Source organism: Symphodus melops, assembly GCF_947650265.1.
Source record: "Symphodus melops genome assembly, chromosome: 18".
Lineage (NCBI taxonomy): Eukaryota > Metazoa > Chordata > Actinopteri > Labriformes > Labridae > Symphodus > Symphodus melops.
Window position 1 is genome coordinate 16306470 of NC_136708.1, and position 15061 is coordinate 16321530.

The 15061-nt window shown below is 42.9% G+C and overlaps 1 protein-coding gene across 2 annotated transcripts in view; it reads left to right on the forward strand.

Annotated features, from left to right (window-relative positions):
- The window catches only part of znf704 (zinc finger protein 704), a 40288-nt gene that overhangs the window by 22887 nt on the left and 2340 nt on the right, over positions 1-15061 (forward strand). For both annotated transcript variants that reach the window (XM_079367697.1, XM_079367696.1), the window contains exons 3-8: positions 7899-8002; positions 9998-10269; positions 12712-12812; positions 13515-13809; positions 14570-14704; positions 14790-14881. In XM_079367697.1, coding sequence (XP_079223823.1) covers positions 7899-8002; positions 9998-10269; positions 12712-12812; positions 13515-13809; positions 14570-14704; positions 14790-14881 — 999 coding nt within the window. The remainder of the gene's footprint in view (positions 1-7898; positions 8003-9997; positions 10270-12711; positions 12813-13514; positions 13810-14569; positions 14705-14789; positions 14882-15061) is intronic.

The window sequence follows — 15061 nt, forward strand, 5'->3', positions numbered from 1 at the left end:
GTTTCCAACTGCACGTACTGCTGCTTATTAATGCGTAGAAACGCTTTCTCTGTATAGCTCTGTATCTTTTACCCAAGTGTGTTTGAAGACAGGAAAAGAGAGAGAGAGAGAGGTGAACAGCTAAAACGTGCTAATTAGCTGCTAGCAAATGCAGATGATTAAGCGCGTGTTGGCTTTCAGCAATGATATTAATAATGAGCGTCTTAATGACTTAATCATCTACTCGGTTCTATACCTTACATGCCCTATACTTTCAATGAGACTCCCTGAACACAGCATTATGTGGAGCTTGTTGGCTTTAAGAACCATGATGAAGTGGTAAACAGGTCGAAAGTTGGATTGTTCAAAAATCAGACAAAAAAAAGGAAAGATTCATAACCTGTTACATACATTACCCTCAGGGGGAAAAAAACCCACTCTTCCTCTTGATCGTTTATTAAAGAAAATCTCCCATTGCCTTGTTTTTTTTCTTTCTCAACCCTCGGTGTTCTCTGGGTTTGATTGATATTAATCGCACAAAGCAATCTTGTGAACACAGCGCTGCTTTACGCCTTTGATCTGGAAAGCTTTGAAAGTCAGCAACCACTCATAATGATGTCTTCATCACCCTCACCGCAATAATGAAAGTCAATTCTTGCAGCTCGACAACACAGGAAGCTTGGGAGTCTGACGAAGCGGCCTTTATGCAGAAGAGAGGAAGAGAGAAGTTAGCAGCCACAGTCTTCAGTATTTATGACAAGTCAAAAATAAAGATGATGGCGGATCATTCAGGCACTCAGAGAAAAATCATTCTTTTACATGTTATCAGCTGAAACTTCAGGACTTCTTCTTGTCATTTCCACAATGCTGTCAATCAACATAAACTTCTTTTATACACGTGTCCAACACTGAAAACGATTCAAGTGGAAGTTTGAGAAAGGTTTGTGTGGTATGTGGACGTATTCATGGCTCGACATAAAAAGAACAGAGGCACAGAAATTCAGGTCATGGTATTTTAAAGTCTGCGTGCGCTGGGAATTCAACCTTAAAAAAAACTTGTTTTGATGTCGAGTTCTAAAAACAAAGTATGTTTCACGTTTGGTTTGAGGGATTCTCCGTTCAGGAGTTTGATTTGTTTCTGTTTCTGGTGCCTTTCAGTCCTACTGCCCGATATGTTATTTAAGAAACATCTTTTGTTGGATATATTTATGTTGGGAAGTATCCTCAATGTATCACATTTCAGTGAGGGTAAGTCCACGTCTCTTAGCATAGGGGATGGTTTTTTTTCATCCGTGAGTTGCACAGATCTGGGTTAAAGTTCAATGTAAAGAGTTCTCCTCCAAGAGCTCAAGCAGTGTGTGTGTGTGTGTGTGTGTGTGTGTGTGTGTGTGTGTGTGTGTGTGTGTGTGTGTGTGTGTGTGTGTGTGTGTGTGTGTGTGTGTGTGTGTGTGTGTGTGTGTGTGTGTGTGTGTGTGTGTGTGTGTGTGTGTGTGTGTGTGTGTGTGTGTGTGTGTGTGTGTGTGTGTGTGTGTGTGTGTGTGTGTGTGTGTGTGTGTGTGTGTGTGGCTCCTATTTGAAGGAGCTGGCTGTCCGGCCAGTGCATATGTTGTTATGGCTAAGAAGATGACTACCTTTGATTTACGTGTGTGTGTGTGTGTGTGTGTGTGTGTGAGAGAGGCTTTCAGAGCAGATGTGCATTTTAGTAATGCTGAAAAAAAATCAATCCGACTTTGTGGGAAAATGTTTGTTTTTTAAATCTCTCAGGCTAACGTCGTCATTTAAACGAGCTCTTTAATCAACAACATGTTTAAGTCCCTTAAAATTTATATCAAAGTCTGTTGTAATAATAATTGGCCATAAACTTTAAACTTACTATAAATCATTACATGGATTTGAAGACTATTTAAGTGTGCTGACGAACAGTCCAACAGCTGAAATATAAACAAATCCATGTTGTTTACAGTGTGTTTGAATATTTAACAAATCAGAACTGACCTCCAGGCGTTCACTCAATAAAAACTCGAGAAAGGATCGAAGTCGAGAGGACTCGTCGTCTGAGCATTCTGAATTTTTCTACCCAAGCACGGATCTCAAAGTTGTAAACATGTTCCTCTCTATCAGAATGTATGATTTTTAATGAAATGCAATGATTCAACTGTAAAAGTAAAATCTTAATGGTGTCATCTTTTGCTAACGTCTGTTAACAGTTGTTGAACCAACCGAGTGAAAGAAACCTCCCTTAACCAGAACTGTGAGGCCTCGTGTCCACCTCGCGTTTTCTATCTGGAGAAGGTTACACGTTTGGGAAAAAGAGCGCCAGCGTCTACTTGAGCGCTCGGAGCGGCAGCATAAAAAACAGGGGGAGAGCTCATAAAAAAATAAATGTCTGGGGGCCTTTTTCTCCGGGGGATTTGCGCCCCAAAATGAATCTAGTGGTTGAATATATGCCAGCCGTGTAGACCAACAGATGCCAGTTTCTATACAAAGTATTCTCAAGGTATGAAGACGGCTTTTCCAAACTCAACCAACTCAGCCAAGTCGAGTTTATCACTTCGCTCTCAGGTTGTTGACAGCACCTGTCTAAACCGCACATACGTACACCCTCATGTGTGTGTGATCGGTGTGGGCCCAGACATCACAACACACTCCTAATGTGTAGAGCAGCTACAACAATACAGGTCACAGGAAATGGAATAGGCAGCACAATGCTGTATGTGCGGCTTATTGAAATAGTGTTTTCGAAGAGGATCTTTATCGTCTCCGGAGGCTGCATGATGCACACATGCATGTCAGAGGGATATACAGAGGGAATGTGTGTGTGTGTGTGTTCCTTTACACACATCTGCCAATCAGAAGCTTTGTCCTTCACGCATGTTACCCTGTGTCATATGCAGATTCCTTTTGTGCTTTTGATATTGTGTGTGTGTGTGGGTGTGTTGGAGACACAGAGAAGGAGATGAGATAAGACCATGGTAGAGGAGGAGTTTGCTGATTTCTAGGAGATTATTGAGGAGGAAATAAGCGTCATAGTCCAGCGGCTGTAATAAACGAGTAGACCTCCCTGAAATGCTCAGTATCAAACAGATACAGGCCCACACACACACACGCACATAGATGTACATAAACTCAGAGACAGAATCCATGTTGCTGTCCGTCCTCCTCACTTGCTTTACTTTGTGTCAACAGAGAGTCAAATACTTTTCAAGTGTGGGAGGGAGAGAGAGAGAGCGAGCGAGCGAGGCCGAGAGTTTTTGAGTGAGTCCAGCAGGAGCGAAGGGAGGAAGAGGACGGAGCTGAGACAGAGGAGTGTGGGAGGCACGGGTGTGCTCGGCAGCGCTGGTCTTTGTTTCAGGGAAATTCCTGTAACCCACCAAACCATTTCAGCTGCTCCCATTAAAAGTGACTGATAGCTGTTGGGTGACACACACACTAAACCTGCAACGCGATAGTGTGATGTCCGTCCTTGGCCCATTTAGTCTGAACTAGTTTTGAGGGGGAGTCTGTGAAATATCTGACAAATTTTCAGTTAGTGTATTGCAGCCTGCTGTATGCACGACAAAACAACCTGTGATAAGTCTGAACTTTTGAACTTCTTTGACTCTGGGCTTCAGTTATCCCTCATTGGCTTTCTGTGTGTGTGTGTGTGTGTGTGTGTGTCTGTGTGTCTGTGTGTCTGTGTGTGTGTGTGTGTGTGTGTGTGTGTGTGTGTGTGTGTGTCTCTAGGCTAATGTTGTTCCACACTAAGGAGCCCAAGATATCTGGCAGTTTCATCTTTAGTTAATTTGTTTCCACCGTGTGTACAGCCAGCACTGTTAACCACACAAACACAGCAGTACACTGGACTCCCCCATAATCCCCACCCCGAGTGGGCATCATTCAGAGATATGGACGAGAAACATCTTTGGATTTATTCTAATTCTATTTAGAAGCTTTTAAGGTTGGAGTATTTAACTTGTGGAAATGTGTCACTTAATCAGTGCTAATTGAGAACTGTGTTCTGATTTTAAGTTAATAAAAACATTTTTTTTAAAAGTGATGAAAAATAAAAGTCAGGCCAACATTTTATGACATCACAGCTACCTGCCAAACAAAGATGGCCGCAGTAACTTAATGCCCTGTTTTTGTTCTTCTCCCTTCCCAGTGCTTAGCTTGAAACTGGACACTGCCCGTCCCCCACAGTGCTGGAGACTTGGTCTGATATGACACACACACACACACACACACACACACACACACACACACACACACACACACACACACACACACACACACACACACACACACACACACACACACAAGCCCCTCCTGTCTTGTTCCCATGCAGGCCTTTTGTTAAACTTGAATCAGGAGTTGGCACATCTGTCCAGGGAAGTACACCATTAAGCACAAACACACACACACACACACACACACAGAGCACATTGGCACACATCCATGTTCCTCCTCCAACCTCATCAGAACCCCTGAAGAGGGAGCTGTTGTTTTGCTTGTCTCTTCACACTCTCACAGGGATTCATCCCAGCACATCGAGGATTCGAACAGAAACTAATTCAGTTTTGAATTTCTCTCTTCAACGTGTGTTCATGACTTGATCAACCACTGCCTCCTCTGTTTTTCATGCTAACTTGAGCTAAAGTTCTTCAGTGTGGAGTCAAATTGACTCTTTAAATCCAGTTTACATATTGCATCAGCATACAAGGTTCATCAGGTCTGACCCCATCACACACAGTGAACATGAAGGCCTTTCACACATCAGTCCATTCACTCCTTTATGTAAAGTGAAGCACTGTAGAAGAAGTCCTGCTTCCATTGGTTATACGTTCTTTTCTGATGTGATGTAATGTCATCACACTCCCTTTGACGTACTTCTGAACAGCTCAGTGAAGTTGTTTTAAGTTATTCTCTCAGACTCCTGACATTTTACGGGGAAAAAAGAGAACAATTCCTTTAATAAAAATGCAAATTAATCAGCTTTGTCATTAACAATACATTGAAGCTTTAGAATTCCTGCTCCGCTTTCTTTATTTTGAATTTCAAATAAACGCAGGATACTCATTTTCTGTTAGGAGCGGTTGTCATCTATTACAGATCATTTATGAGGCAGGGTGACGCTACCTGAACAGAATCTAACGGCCTTGTTTCATGTCACTGAAAACAACAACAACAACAACAACATGGCAGTCTGTGACATATAAACAACTTGAACAGCATCTATAGACATGTGTTTGTTCCGCCTCTGAAGAGAAACTCGTTCCCCCTTTATGAACAGCCGTCCGGAAAATAAAATGACAGATATTTATTTCACATAATTTGCATAAGTTATCGAGCGCTTCACTTTCTCGCTTTACATGCATGATATTGTTGCTTTTGGGAAGCCTCAGGGGTCAGATATATCGAGAGGCTGTTTTATTGCAATTAAGTGCAGAAAATTAAAACATAAATACACGCACACACACCGACATATTCAGAAACACACTCACATATGAAACTCATTTATCAGAATTCACTTACTAGTCCATTAGCCATCCCAGCAAGTCTGTGTCACATGTATCATACTTTTTTAACACACACACACACACACACACTCGTGCTGTGTGTTAATTAAAGCTGTAATAAGAACTTGCACGAGAAAACTTAGTTTGATAAAACCTCTAATGGCAAATGTGATTTGGGAAATTCCCGTCTTCACTCTCTGCTTTTCTCCCGCTCATACATCACTTCGTAATTATCAGGCCTTCCTAATGTGTTTTTCTGAGATTTACTCTTTCATATTTCACGATAGACAAAGCACCCAGTAATTATTGTCTGTCACTGTTTCCATGGAGATATATATCTACAGTCGCATGCCGGCGTCCCAAGGTGACCAGGAAGTGGTTTTACAGCGACACAGGCTGAGGGGTTATGGGTGAAAGCGGTGCTGTTTCTTGATTTATGTGGAGGCTATAATGACATCATATTCAACAGAGGAAAGGGTCGTAAATTAAACGGATCAGCTAATGGATGCTCAGGCTCTTTCTTTGTTAGCTCACTCTCTCCTCTCTTCCTTTTTTTTTTTGCCAGTAGCGTCGTGGTTATGACCCATGTGTGCCTCCATGTATAGAGGCTATAGTCCTCGTCGCAGCCACTGTGGGTTTGAATCCAACTTTGGCCCTTCGCTGCATGTCATCCCCCACTCTCTCCTCTTCATGTCTCTCTTTAGCGCTCCTATCTATGTAAAGGCAAACAAAAAACAAGTGAACAGAACTTTCACTTTCTATAGACCTCAAATTGAGGTCTTGACTCATGAAGATAAATTAAAGTAAGAATAAAACTGCCTGAAAAGTTCACGCTTCTGTAACCATTAAACCACACGATTTTATCAATGAGTACTACTGCTCAGATTCCTCTTTGTGAAAGCGATGCATCCCAAAATAAATCAGTAGTCTGTCTGTATTGGTTCAAAAAAAAAAGAAAAAAAGAGCTCTGGAAATCCCCTTTTACTCTTTTTGTTTCTTGTAGCTGCTCACACAAACCGCCCCCCCCCCCCCCTCTAAAAAACAGGCCTGCTGCCTCTATGTGGAGAAACAGACAGCTGCACACAGTCAACAGCACCATCTAAAGCCTTTAGTTCAGTCACAGAGACGCATGTATGTCCATCATGTTTTTCTTTACTACAGACATATTTACTAAGAAAAGGACCCTGTGGAAAACCTTTGGTTCTCTTGAACACGTCTCTGTCAGTCTTCACTTCGTTTTATGGGACCTCCTTCCTTTTTGTAAAGCGTCGTGATCTGTGCCCTGAAGTGATTTCAACCTCAGGAGTCACAGTCGGTCGGTCGGGTCACACGTCCAGATCAAAACCTTTCAAACCTGTCCCTCGTTTCTTTGGCTTGGACAGTGAGCTTTAGGTCATATGCTGATGGGAGGTAAAGTGTCGCCCCAGTTGAAGAGGCAGTGAAGTCATGACTTTTGTTTTCATCGCACCCACTCCGAACCTTACGCCACTCTTTCTCTGACTTAGTCATGACCTTTAAGCATGTCATCGAAATACGCCATGATAACCGCTGCTGAGTGTGCACATAGAGTATGTAAGACATGGTTTGTTGATTCTAACTGTTTCTCGCCTCTTCTTGTATGGATGTGTTCAAAATAAAGATGCAATGGAAACCTTCAGAACAGCGCCTGTGAAAACTTTGAGATGACTGTTGTTGGTGTTTTTCAGGGGCGGTGGAAGATTTCATCATTGTGATAGAATCGACTTTGATCACTTGGCTTCTGCACACCATCAAAGTGTCTGTCCCAGGATCAGAACACACACCCAATCTCACACACACACACACACACACACACACACTAGTATTTGTAGCAGATATAGTGAGCCTGCAACAGAGTTACCGTCAGTATTAAAGCTATTGACATCTCTTTGATCACCCTGAGGAATACATGCAGGAGGATAAAGATACCTGTCCGCTGCTTCACTGTGTGTCAATTAGAAAGAGACGGATACTGTGCGTGGGTGTGTGGTGGTGTTAGTCTATCACATGGATTGGCTAGTGTGTGTACTTAACAGCACAGAGCTTATGTTGACTATACAGGCTTTAGGGATTAAATAGTCCCTCATCAGTCGAGTTTCGTTTTGTATTCATTCATTTTATTTCTTAGCGCCACATTTCAGCTGCTGGCTGTTTATTTTTCAAGCAGTGTCTGGGTAATTGCGTCAGTCCACTCCAGAGGACATGGAAACAGTTAGCAGCTTGTGTGGATTTGTTGCACCAGACGCCTGATTTAGTCTTAAAATCTGACTCCTATAAAATGTGCGCGGTGTGAGAACTGTTGTGTGTTTCAGTGAGAATATGAATATCGCAGAATATAATGTGTATTTGAGTATTTCATCGTTAAGTATCTCTCCTCTGTGTTTTTTTTTTTTTTTTTTTTAACAGACGCTCGGAGGAGGAAGTGGACATGGACAAGGTGACGGCCGCCATGGTGCTGACAAGTCTCTCCACCAGCCCGCTGGTCAGGAGTCCACCTGTCAAAGTCAACGGTGAGACGCACAACTAATCAAGAGGCGTGCTTAAAAATGTAAAAAAAAAAACCTCCTTGCTTTGATGAGCGTTAATTCATTTTAGTCTCCTCCAATCCAACTTTATTTACAACTTTAGAACAGCCACAGCTGACCAAAGTGCTGTACAATAAATTATCAAAATAAGTTAAAAAAGGCATAAAATGCATGACTCATGTTAATCTGTAAAAGAAATAAAATAAATAAAATCAACATTACTTACTCGGTGTCAAAGGCCAGGGAGAAGAGATGGGTTTTAAGATGTGGTTTAAAAACAGACAGAGAAGAGGCCTGTTTAATTAGCTTTATATCCAGAATGGGAACAACCAGTCAGAAAAGAAGAACACAAACGACTACAATGAATCACATTATTAAAAGAGTTTTAAAAAAGTCAAACTGTTAGAAATTAATTAATAACAAACTATCAAATGAAATAAGACAACATAAGCATCAGGGATATCTATCTGCGAGAAACACTAAGGCTGTAACATCCCTCGAAACCCCAAGCAGGATTGAATAAATAGCCCTTAATTCCCTTTAAAGTTCTCCATCAGTTCTTTTATGAAGCAACTTTTTATGTAAACAAAGGCTTCACAGATTTAGCCTATAATTGGTATGTTCTACTTTACAGTAACTTTTCATTCCCTCACAGCTGTTATCTTGTGAATGCATGTGGAAGCTGAGGTTGATAAATTACCGCCACCTGCTGTGCTTTAGGATTCTCTCATCGGTGACTTCTGCAAACCCAGAGAAAAAGAAAAAAAAAAAAAGAAGAAGAAGCCACACAAAGAGCCTGGATCCGTGCCGCTCGTCACGGTGGCAGAAATCCAAAGTGCCCCATAACTGCTGTCACATGCAACCCCTTAAAGTCAGCTGCACCAACCGGCCGACTTCACATCCAACCGAGCAGACGTGCAGCCAACACGCACGTGTTATCGCAGACGCACGAGCTGGGACAGGAAATGTACATCACATACATCCTGCACAAAGTGGCTTTTAAATACCAACCGCACAGTTATAGCTTAATGAAGTCATAGATGTGTCATGCCCATGCACACATCTTGAAGATCACATAATGTGCATTTACACGAGTACACACAGGAGGTAGTCATGCACTACATCACTTTGAGATGGTAGTGAAGCTGGTGTCATGCCATGGACTGACCTTAAAGGTGTTTTTCCAATCTTTTAAAATCCTAACTTGATATCATTGCCCGAGAAATTAAACTCACTTCAGAGCACCTTACTACAGTTGATGCATCACATCCGCCAGTGGGCCTCGTGGTTAGTTTGTGCCCCACATGAATAGAGGCTGTCCTCGAGGCAGGATGCCCAGATCAGACTCAGATTCCCCCCCCCCCCCCCCTCTGATTTCTTTTACCGCTGTCCTCTCTCCAATAAAGGCATTAAAAGGTTCATCTTCAAAACAAATAAAAAAAATATGCAAGGTGGAATAATGAGCCATCAAGCAGCCAAAACAAACAAGGTCTGCGCTTGACTCCTATTTTCTCTGACATACGCACACACACACACACACACACAAAACTATAGAAGTGCACGTACTGTTTTCACACAGACTTCTATTAGCTCCCAAGTTTTCCCAAGCTTCAACCTTCACAAAGTGAAATCTCTTTTGTAGCTCACATTCAAAAGAAACACTTCTTTGATCCGACAAAACAAGACCTTGGAAGTGTCTCCGTGGAATGTCAGCACAAGAAAGTAACCTTTTATTTTCTCGTGTCACCGTCGACAGTTACGCCGGGAGGTTCTTTTGTGTGAAGTGCAAATAGAGTTGTCTGATGTTAATTTAATGTGTTGATATCCTTTTTACTAACAGGAACACTCGCTTTGCTGTGTTGTATCGTCGATGATTATCCTTCAAAAAATATTTTGTTTGTTTTTTTTTGTGCTATAACTTCATTTCTCACCTCTTTCCCCCTGCGCCTCCTCGCTCACTGCTCCTCTCTATCTTCTCAGAGAGCGGATCATGGAAGGAGAACGGCTCCGCTGGCCCCTTCACACCCTCCAGCAACAGCTCCTCTGGGGGCTACTGGAGCTGGTCTGCCCCCAGTGACCAGTCCAACCCTTCTACCCCATCCCCGCCCCTCTCTGCTGACAGCTTCAAGCCCTTCCGTGTGCCCAGTCTAGGGGGTGTGGGTCCTGGCCCCGCCGGACCTGAAGACCCCAGCCTTGAAGATCAAGACGGCAGCAGCCTGCTCTTTGATGAGCCCATCCCTCGCAAGCGCAAGGTGAATACTGTCAACCACCTCCTGAAGTGAGAAGAGTCAGGCGCACTGAAAACTACTTCGAGTTAAAAGCATTTCTAGGAGAGAAAAAAATAAATAAGCCATCCCAAAAGAGAATTTTAAGAATTTCAAACTAACACCAGAAACTTTAATCTGTAGTTTTCCTACTTTCTCAAACGGCTCAATCCATCATCATCTTGTAGACGGTGAAACAGACACAGCCCACCTCCTCTGCTGATTAAAAACGGAGTGATTCCTTTTGAATACCTCCTGTGTCTTTTCACAAGTCTGAACACAGAAGAATTTAATCATTTACATCAGCCTGCAAACCGTCGAGATTTGTCAGAAAAGGCTTTGAAAAATTCAACAACAGCATCCACCCGGAAAAATCAGAATGTCTGTCAATATTCCTATTTAATTAAAAAATCTGTGAAAACGTGCACGAGAAATTAAGATTGAACTCACTGCACAGTCTTATCAGTAGGTGGTGGTATGCAGCCGTACTTATAAATAATCAAACCGAACAGGGCATGCCTTACATGAAGTGTAAGTAAGAAGTCGTTCACTTTTTGCTCAGTGAATGAATACATTTGAAAAAGCATTACTTCTTTATGGTCCCATCAGACGTTTTATTACGAGCAGACATGTTTAAATGTTAATTCTCCTGCTCGTCTATTAACTCACATGTCTTTTTTAACATTTAGTTCAAGAGTTTCAATAATGCAGCTTGATTTATCATTCAGTGTGTGTAGGAAGCCGATGTTGAGTGGGAAATGTTTTTTTTATTTTTTTTTATGCAATAGACGGTCGTTAAGATTAGCTTTCAAAACAATGAAAGATAGATAGATAGATAGATAGATCATGTCATGTTTGTTTTGTTTGTTTGTTTGTGTTTTGTTTTTGGGGTTTTTTTTTGGGGGGGGGGGGGGGGGGGGGGGTTAATAATGAGGACTTTGTGCGCTCAAGCAGGTTCATAACAGTCCAAGCAGAAATATAAAGGTGGTCATTTCTTTCTATTGCGGTCAATAAGAAACAGGTTTGAGCTGCCGTGCTGTCTGATGCAGCTCGAGGATTTCCCTCTGTGATATTAAGCAATCAGGTTATGGATGTGGTTTGGACCCGTGCTGACTGATGGGCGGGGTGGGGGAGGGGGGAATAAGACAGGACAGGACAGTAAAGGACGCCAAGCCCTCCAGTGGTAGTCAAGTCTTTGTTGTCCAGATGTTTTAAATTCAACACACAGACTCTCTCATTTTTCGACACAGTGACAGCTCCATCACATCCACAGCTCCGTGTCACTCTCATTATTTTTTCAGATGTATAAATCTTCGCCGCCTCTCCTACTCTCTATATCTCTCCCCCTCTCCTTATCAGCGCTCCTTCTCGCGAGTTTGGTGTTCGCTCTCAGCGTCTTCCATCCATCCATCCATCCCTTCTCTTCCTTTTTTTCCCCTAAAATTCAACAGTGTTTTCTCCCTCTGCCCTGTGCATGCATGTGTCCTTCCCAGGCATCCGCCCTTCATAATTACTCCTCATGCTTCTGCCCCACAACAGCAGTAATGATTTCAATGCCTGCAACAACAAACATAAAGATCCTGTCGGCTTTGTTTATCCTTGAAAAATCGATAAGGACTTGGGTTGGCTCCACGTCCGCTCCGTTTTAATTAGGGACTTATCACAAAGAGGAAAAAAAGAACAGAATGTTACGCGTGAAGAATTAAAAATGGGATAAAGTCGACAAAATAAATAAATAATGAAAAGCGTCATAATACAGTTGACTGACACGAAACACAACACGCTTTATGCTGGATGCAGAGGTTTCACATGAAATGATCTACTTACTCCTCTTGGCAAGACAATGGCATTTAGAGCTCACCGTTTAATTAACTGTGAAATGCTTCTATAAAGAAAACACACACACACACACACACACACCCCGAAACACAGAACAGAACCTTTTGTTACCCAAACACAAAACAATGCACGGGGGACGGGTGATTGTGTGTGTGTGTGTGTGCATACAATTCTGACGGAGAAGAAAATTTAAAAAAAATAATAACACTTAATCAAAATGAATTCAGCCCCCTCAACAATAGTTTGATGGACAGGCTTGTAGGAGCATTTACAAAAGGCTCAGGGCGAGCGGGCGGGCGGTTCAGGGGGCTTTCTTCTCAATGAAAAACAATACAGCAGTAAGCCACCAGTGGTGTAATTAAAAGTAGATCCATTTACTGTGATGCAGCCTCACTCAGCACTTAGATACATGTGAGAGGAGAACGATTTCATTCAATGTCAATTACAGTAAAGTCAGTGTCCAGTTTGCTTTCTTCTACCATGCGCTGGAGGACGTAGCTGTGCACTTTAGTCTTCACACATATCGTCGGCATGAAGCCACGTCTGAGCTCCTCTGACTGCAGCTGCTCTCCTCTCGTGTGTCTCCTGCAGAACTCCATGAAGGTGATGTTCAAGTGCCTGTGGAAGAACTGTGGCAAGGTGTTGAGCACGGCTGCTGGCATCCAGAGACACATCCGCACCATCCACCTGGGGTGAGGGAACCACACACACACACACACACACACACACACACACACACAACTAGTCTACTTCCTCTCTGACCTCTTCATTGGATGCAGTACACAGATAATGAAGAATCCACATTCTGAGCCAGGCAGAGAACAATGATATCAGATGAATCATTTATTCTGTGTGACGTTGATTCAGTCGAGCTGAGGCCGGTCTGCCGGCTCACAGATTAGCTGCAGATAATTGTGTTTCGTTGTTCGGGTGGATAGATATTACTGGGGACATGGGCAGACGTCACGTGAAATCTTTCTCAGCGATTTCTTTACACTGTACATACAGTAAGGCTGGGGGATCGTTCAGTTGACTTGATATTGAGATCCTTAACAATAAACTCTTCATAGAGACCTCTCATGATCCTTTTCTCTTATTAAGTGAAAAGAGCGGACCACAGAAAGTTTTTGAAATAACTCATATTTCTATTTTTGTTTTGTTTTGTTTCTTACAGTGTTTGTTTTTTGTATGTTTCTGTGTGGGGTAGATCTCATCTGGAAAGCCCACATTCACAGTCTTTTATTAAAACCTTCAAAAACACTAAACAGTGAGACATCATCGTCCTCTTATTGATGGACAGAGATCTGAGCTGTGGTCTCTTGTTTATCCCTCCATTATCTTTTAAATGTTCTCTTTCACGTCAGACTGACTCACTGACTTCTCTCTGTCTTCAGGCGTAACTGTGACTCAGACTGTAGCGACGGCGAGGAGGACTTCTACTACACGGAGATCAAGCTCAACACGGACTCGGTGGCCGACGGGCTGAGCAGCCTGTCCCCCGTGTCCCCGTCCCTCCTCTCCGCCCCTCCTCCACCCCCCTCTCCTCTCCCGTCTCTCAACCAGCTGGCCGACTCCAACAGATCTCCGCAGTCCTCTGACACCAAGGAGCCTCACGCTGGTGGCAGCACCCCGCTCAGCCGTTCGGCGCCCAGCGCACTCTACCTCATCCACACGGACCACGCCTACCAGGTCAGCAGGAAGCGGAGGAAATGTGTGCATGTACACGAACATAAACGCACACTGATGCACCGAGAATAAGATCAATACACCCGTCAACATAAACATAAAGTATCAGTGCACTCTCTCGTATTCGTATACACACCATGACACACGCCTCATGCTGCACAGTTGCCACATACACACTGCTTGTACTGATTTTATGCCAGAGTTTTAAAAACACTGCAACAGGTGGTCCCTGGCTCCTGTTAGCATCTGTGCTAACAGTTAGCCACTGTGCTTACAGCTAGCCGCTGTGCTAAGGTTGGGGTTAATCAACACAGCAGCACGTCTGAAGAAGTAATTGTAGCTGAAAAAGTGAAACAATCCATCAATTTTAACCATTCACATCAATTATGATAGAGGGTGTGTGTGTGTGAGTGGCTAAATATTCTACGAGAAAGCCTTAGTTACTGGTATTCAATCACAGTGTTTACAAGTGGAGATCCCTAAAGTCTGCAATGACAATAATGCAGAAACTTTCACTGAAAAACAAGTCGATCTATTTATTTGGCTTGTTTTGATTTGGATGAACATTATTTTGTCTGAGCTTTTGACTTGCCTTTCATTGAAATGAGACAAAGGTTTTCAGGTTTTCTTTTAACCCTGTATAATGTTTGAAATCATTTCATTTGAAACGCTGATTGAATGAAAAGAAAGAAATGAAAGTGCGTGAATTTAATACCAGATCTTCTGGGTTCATAAAACCGTCCCCTTTGACCTTTGACCTCAGGCCACGGCTCCAGTGTCAATCCCGTCAAACGGCAGCAACTCAACCAGCTCGGCCTCCACCAGCTTCACTCCCACCAACAGCTCCAGCTTCAGCATCTCCTGGCAGTCTCCGCCCGTCACCTTCACCGGAAGCACAGTGAGGAAACACTCATGCACGAATGAATTACTCTCTGCTCCACAAAGTCATTTTATAATCTTAGACTTGTCTCGCTCCTCTTCAGATGTCTCCCAGTAAAAGCCAGGGCTTCGGTGAGCAGCGCTCCCAGACCATCTCTGTCCTCTCGTCTCCTCCCAGAGCCACCACAGCCCTCAGGTACTGAATCCTTCCTGCCTGCTGGCTCTTAGCTGACATTAATTAAACTTGCAAGAATCCAAGGTGTGTTTCTAAAATGATTTTCTGCTTGAACTGAATCTCCCTGAGTTACTTCACTTCATGTGGTAAAAAAAAAAAAAATCCACAATTTTAACTCTTGCAAATCTTGCTAAATGAGCC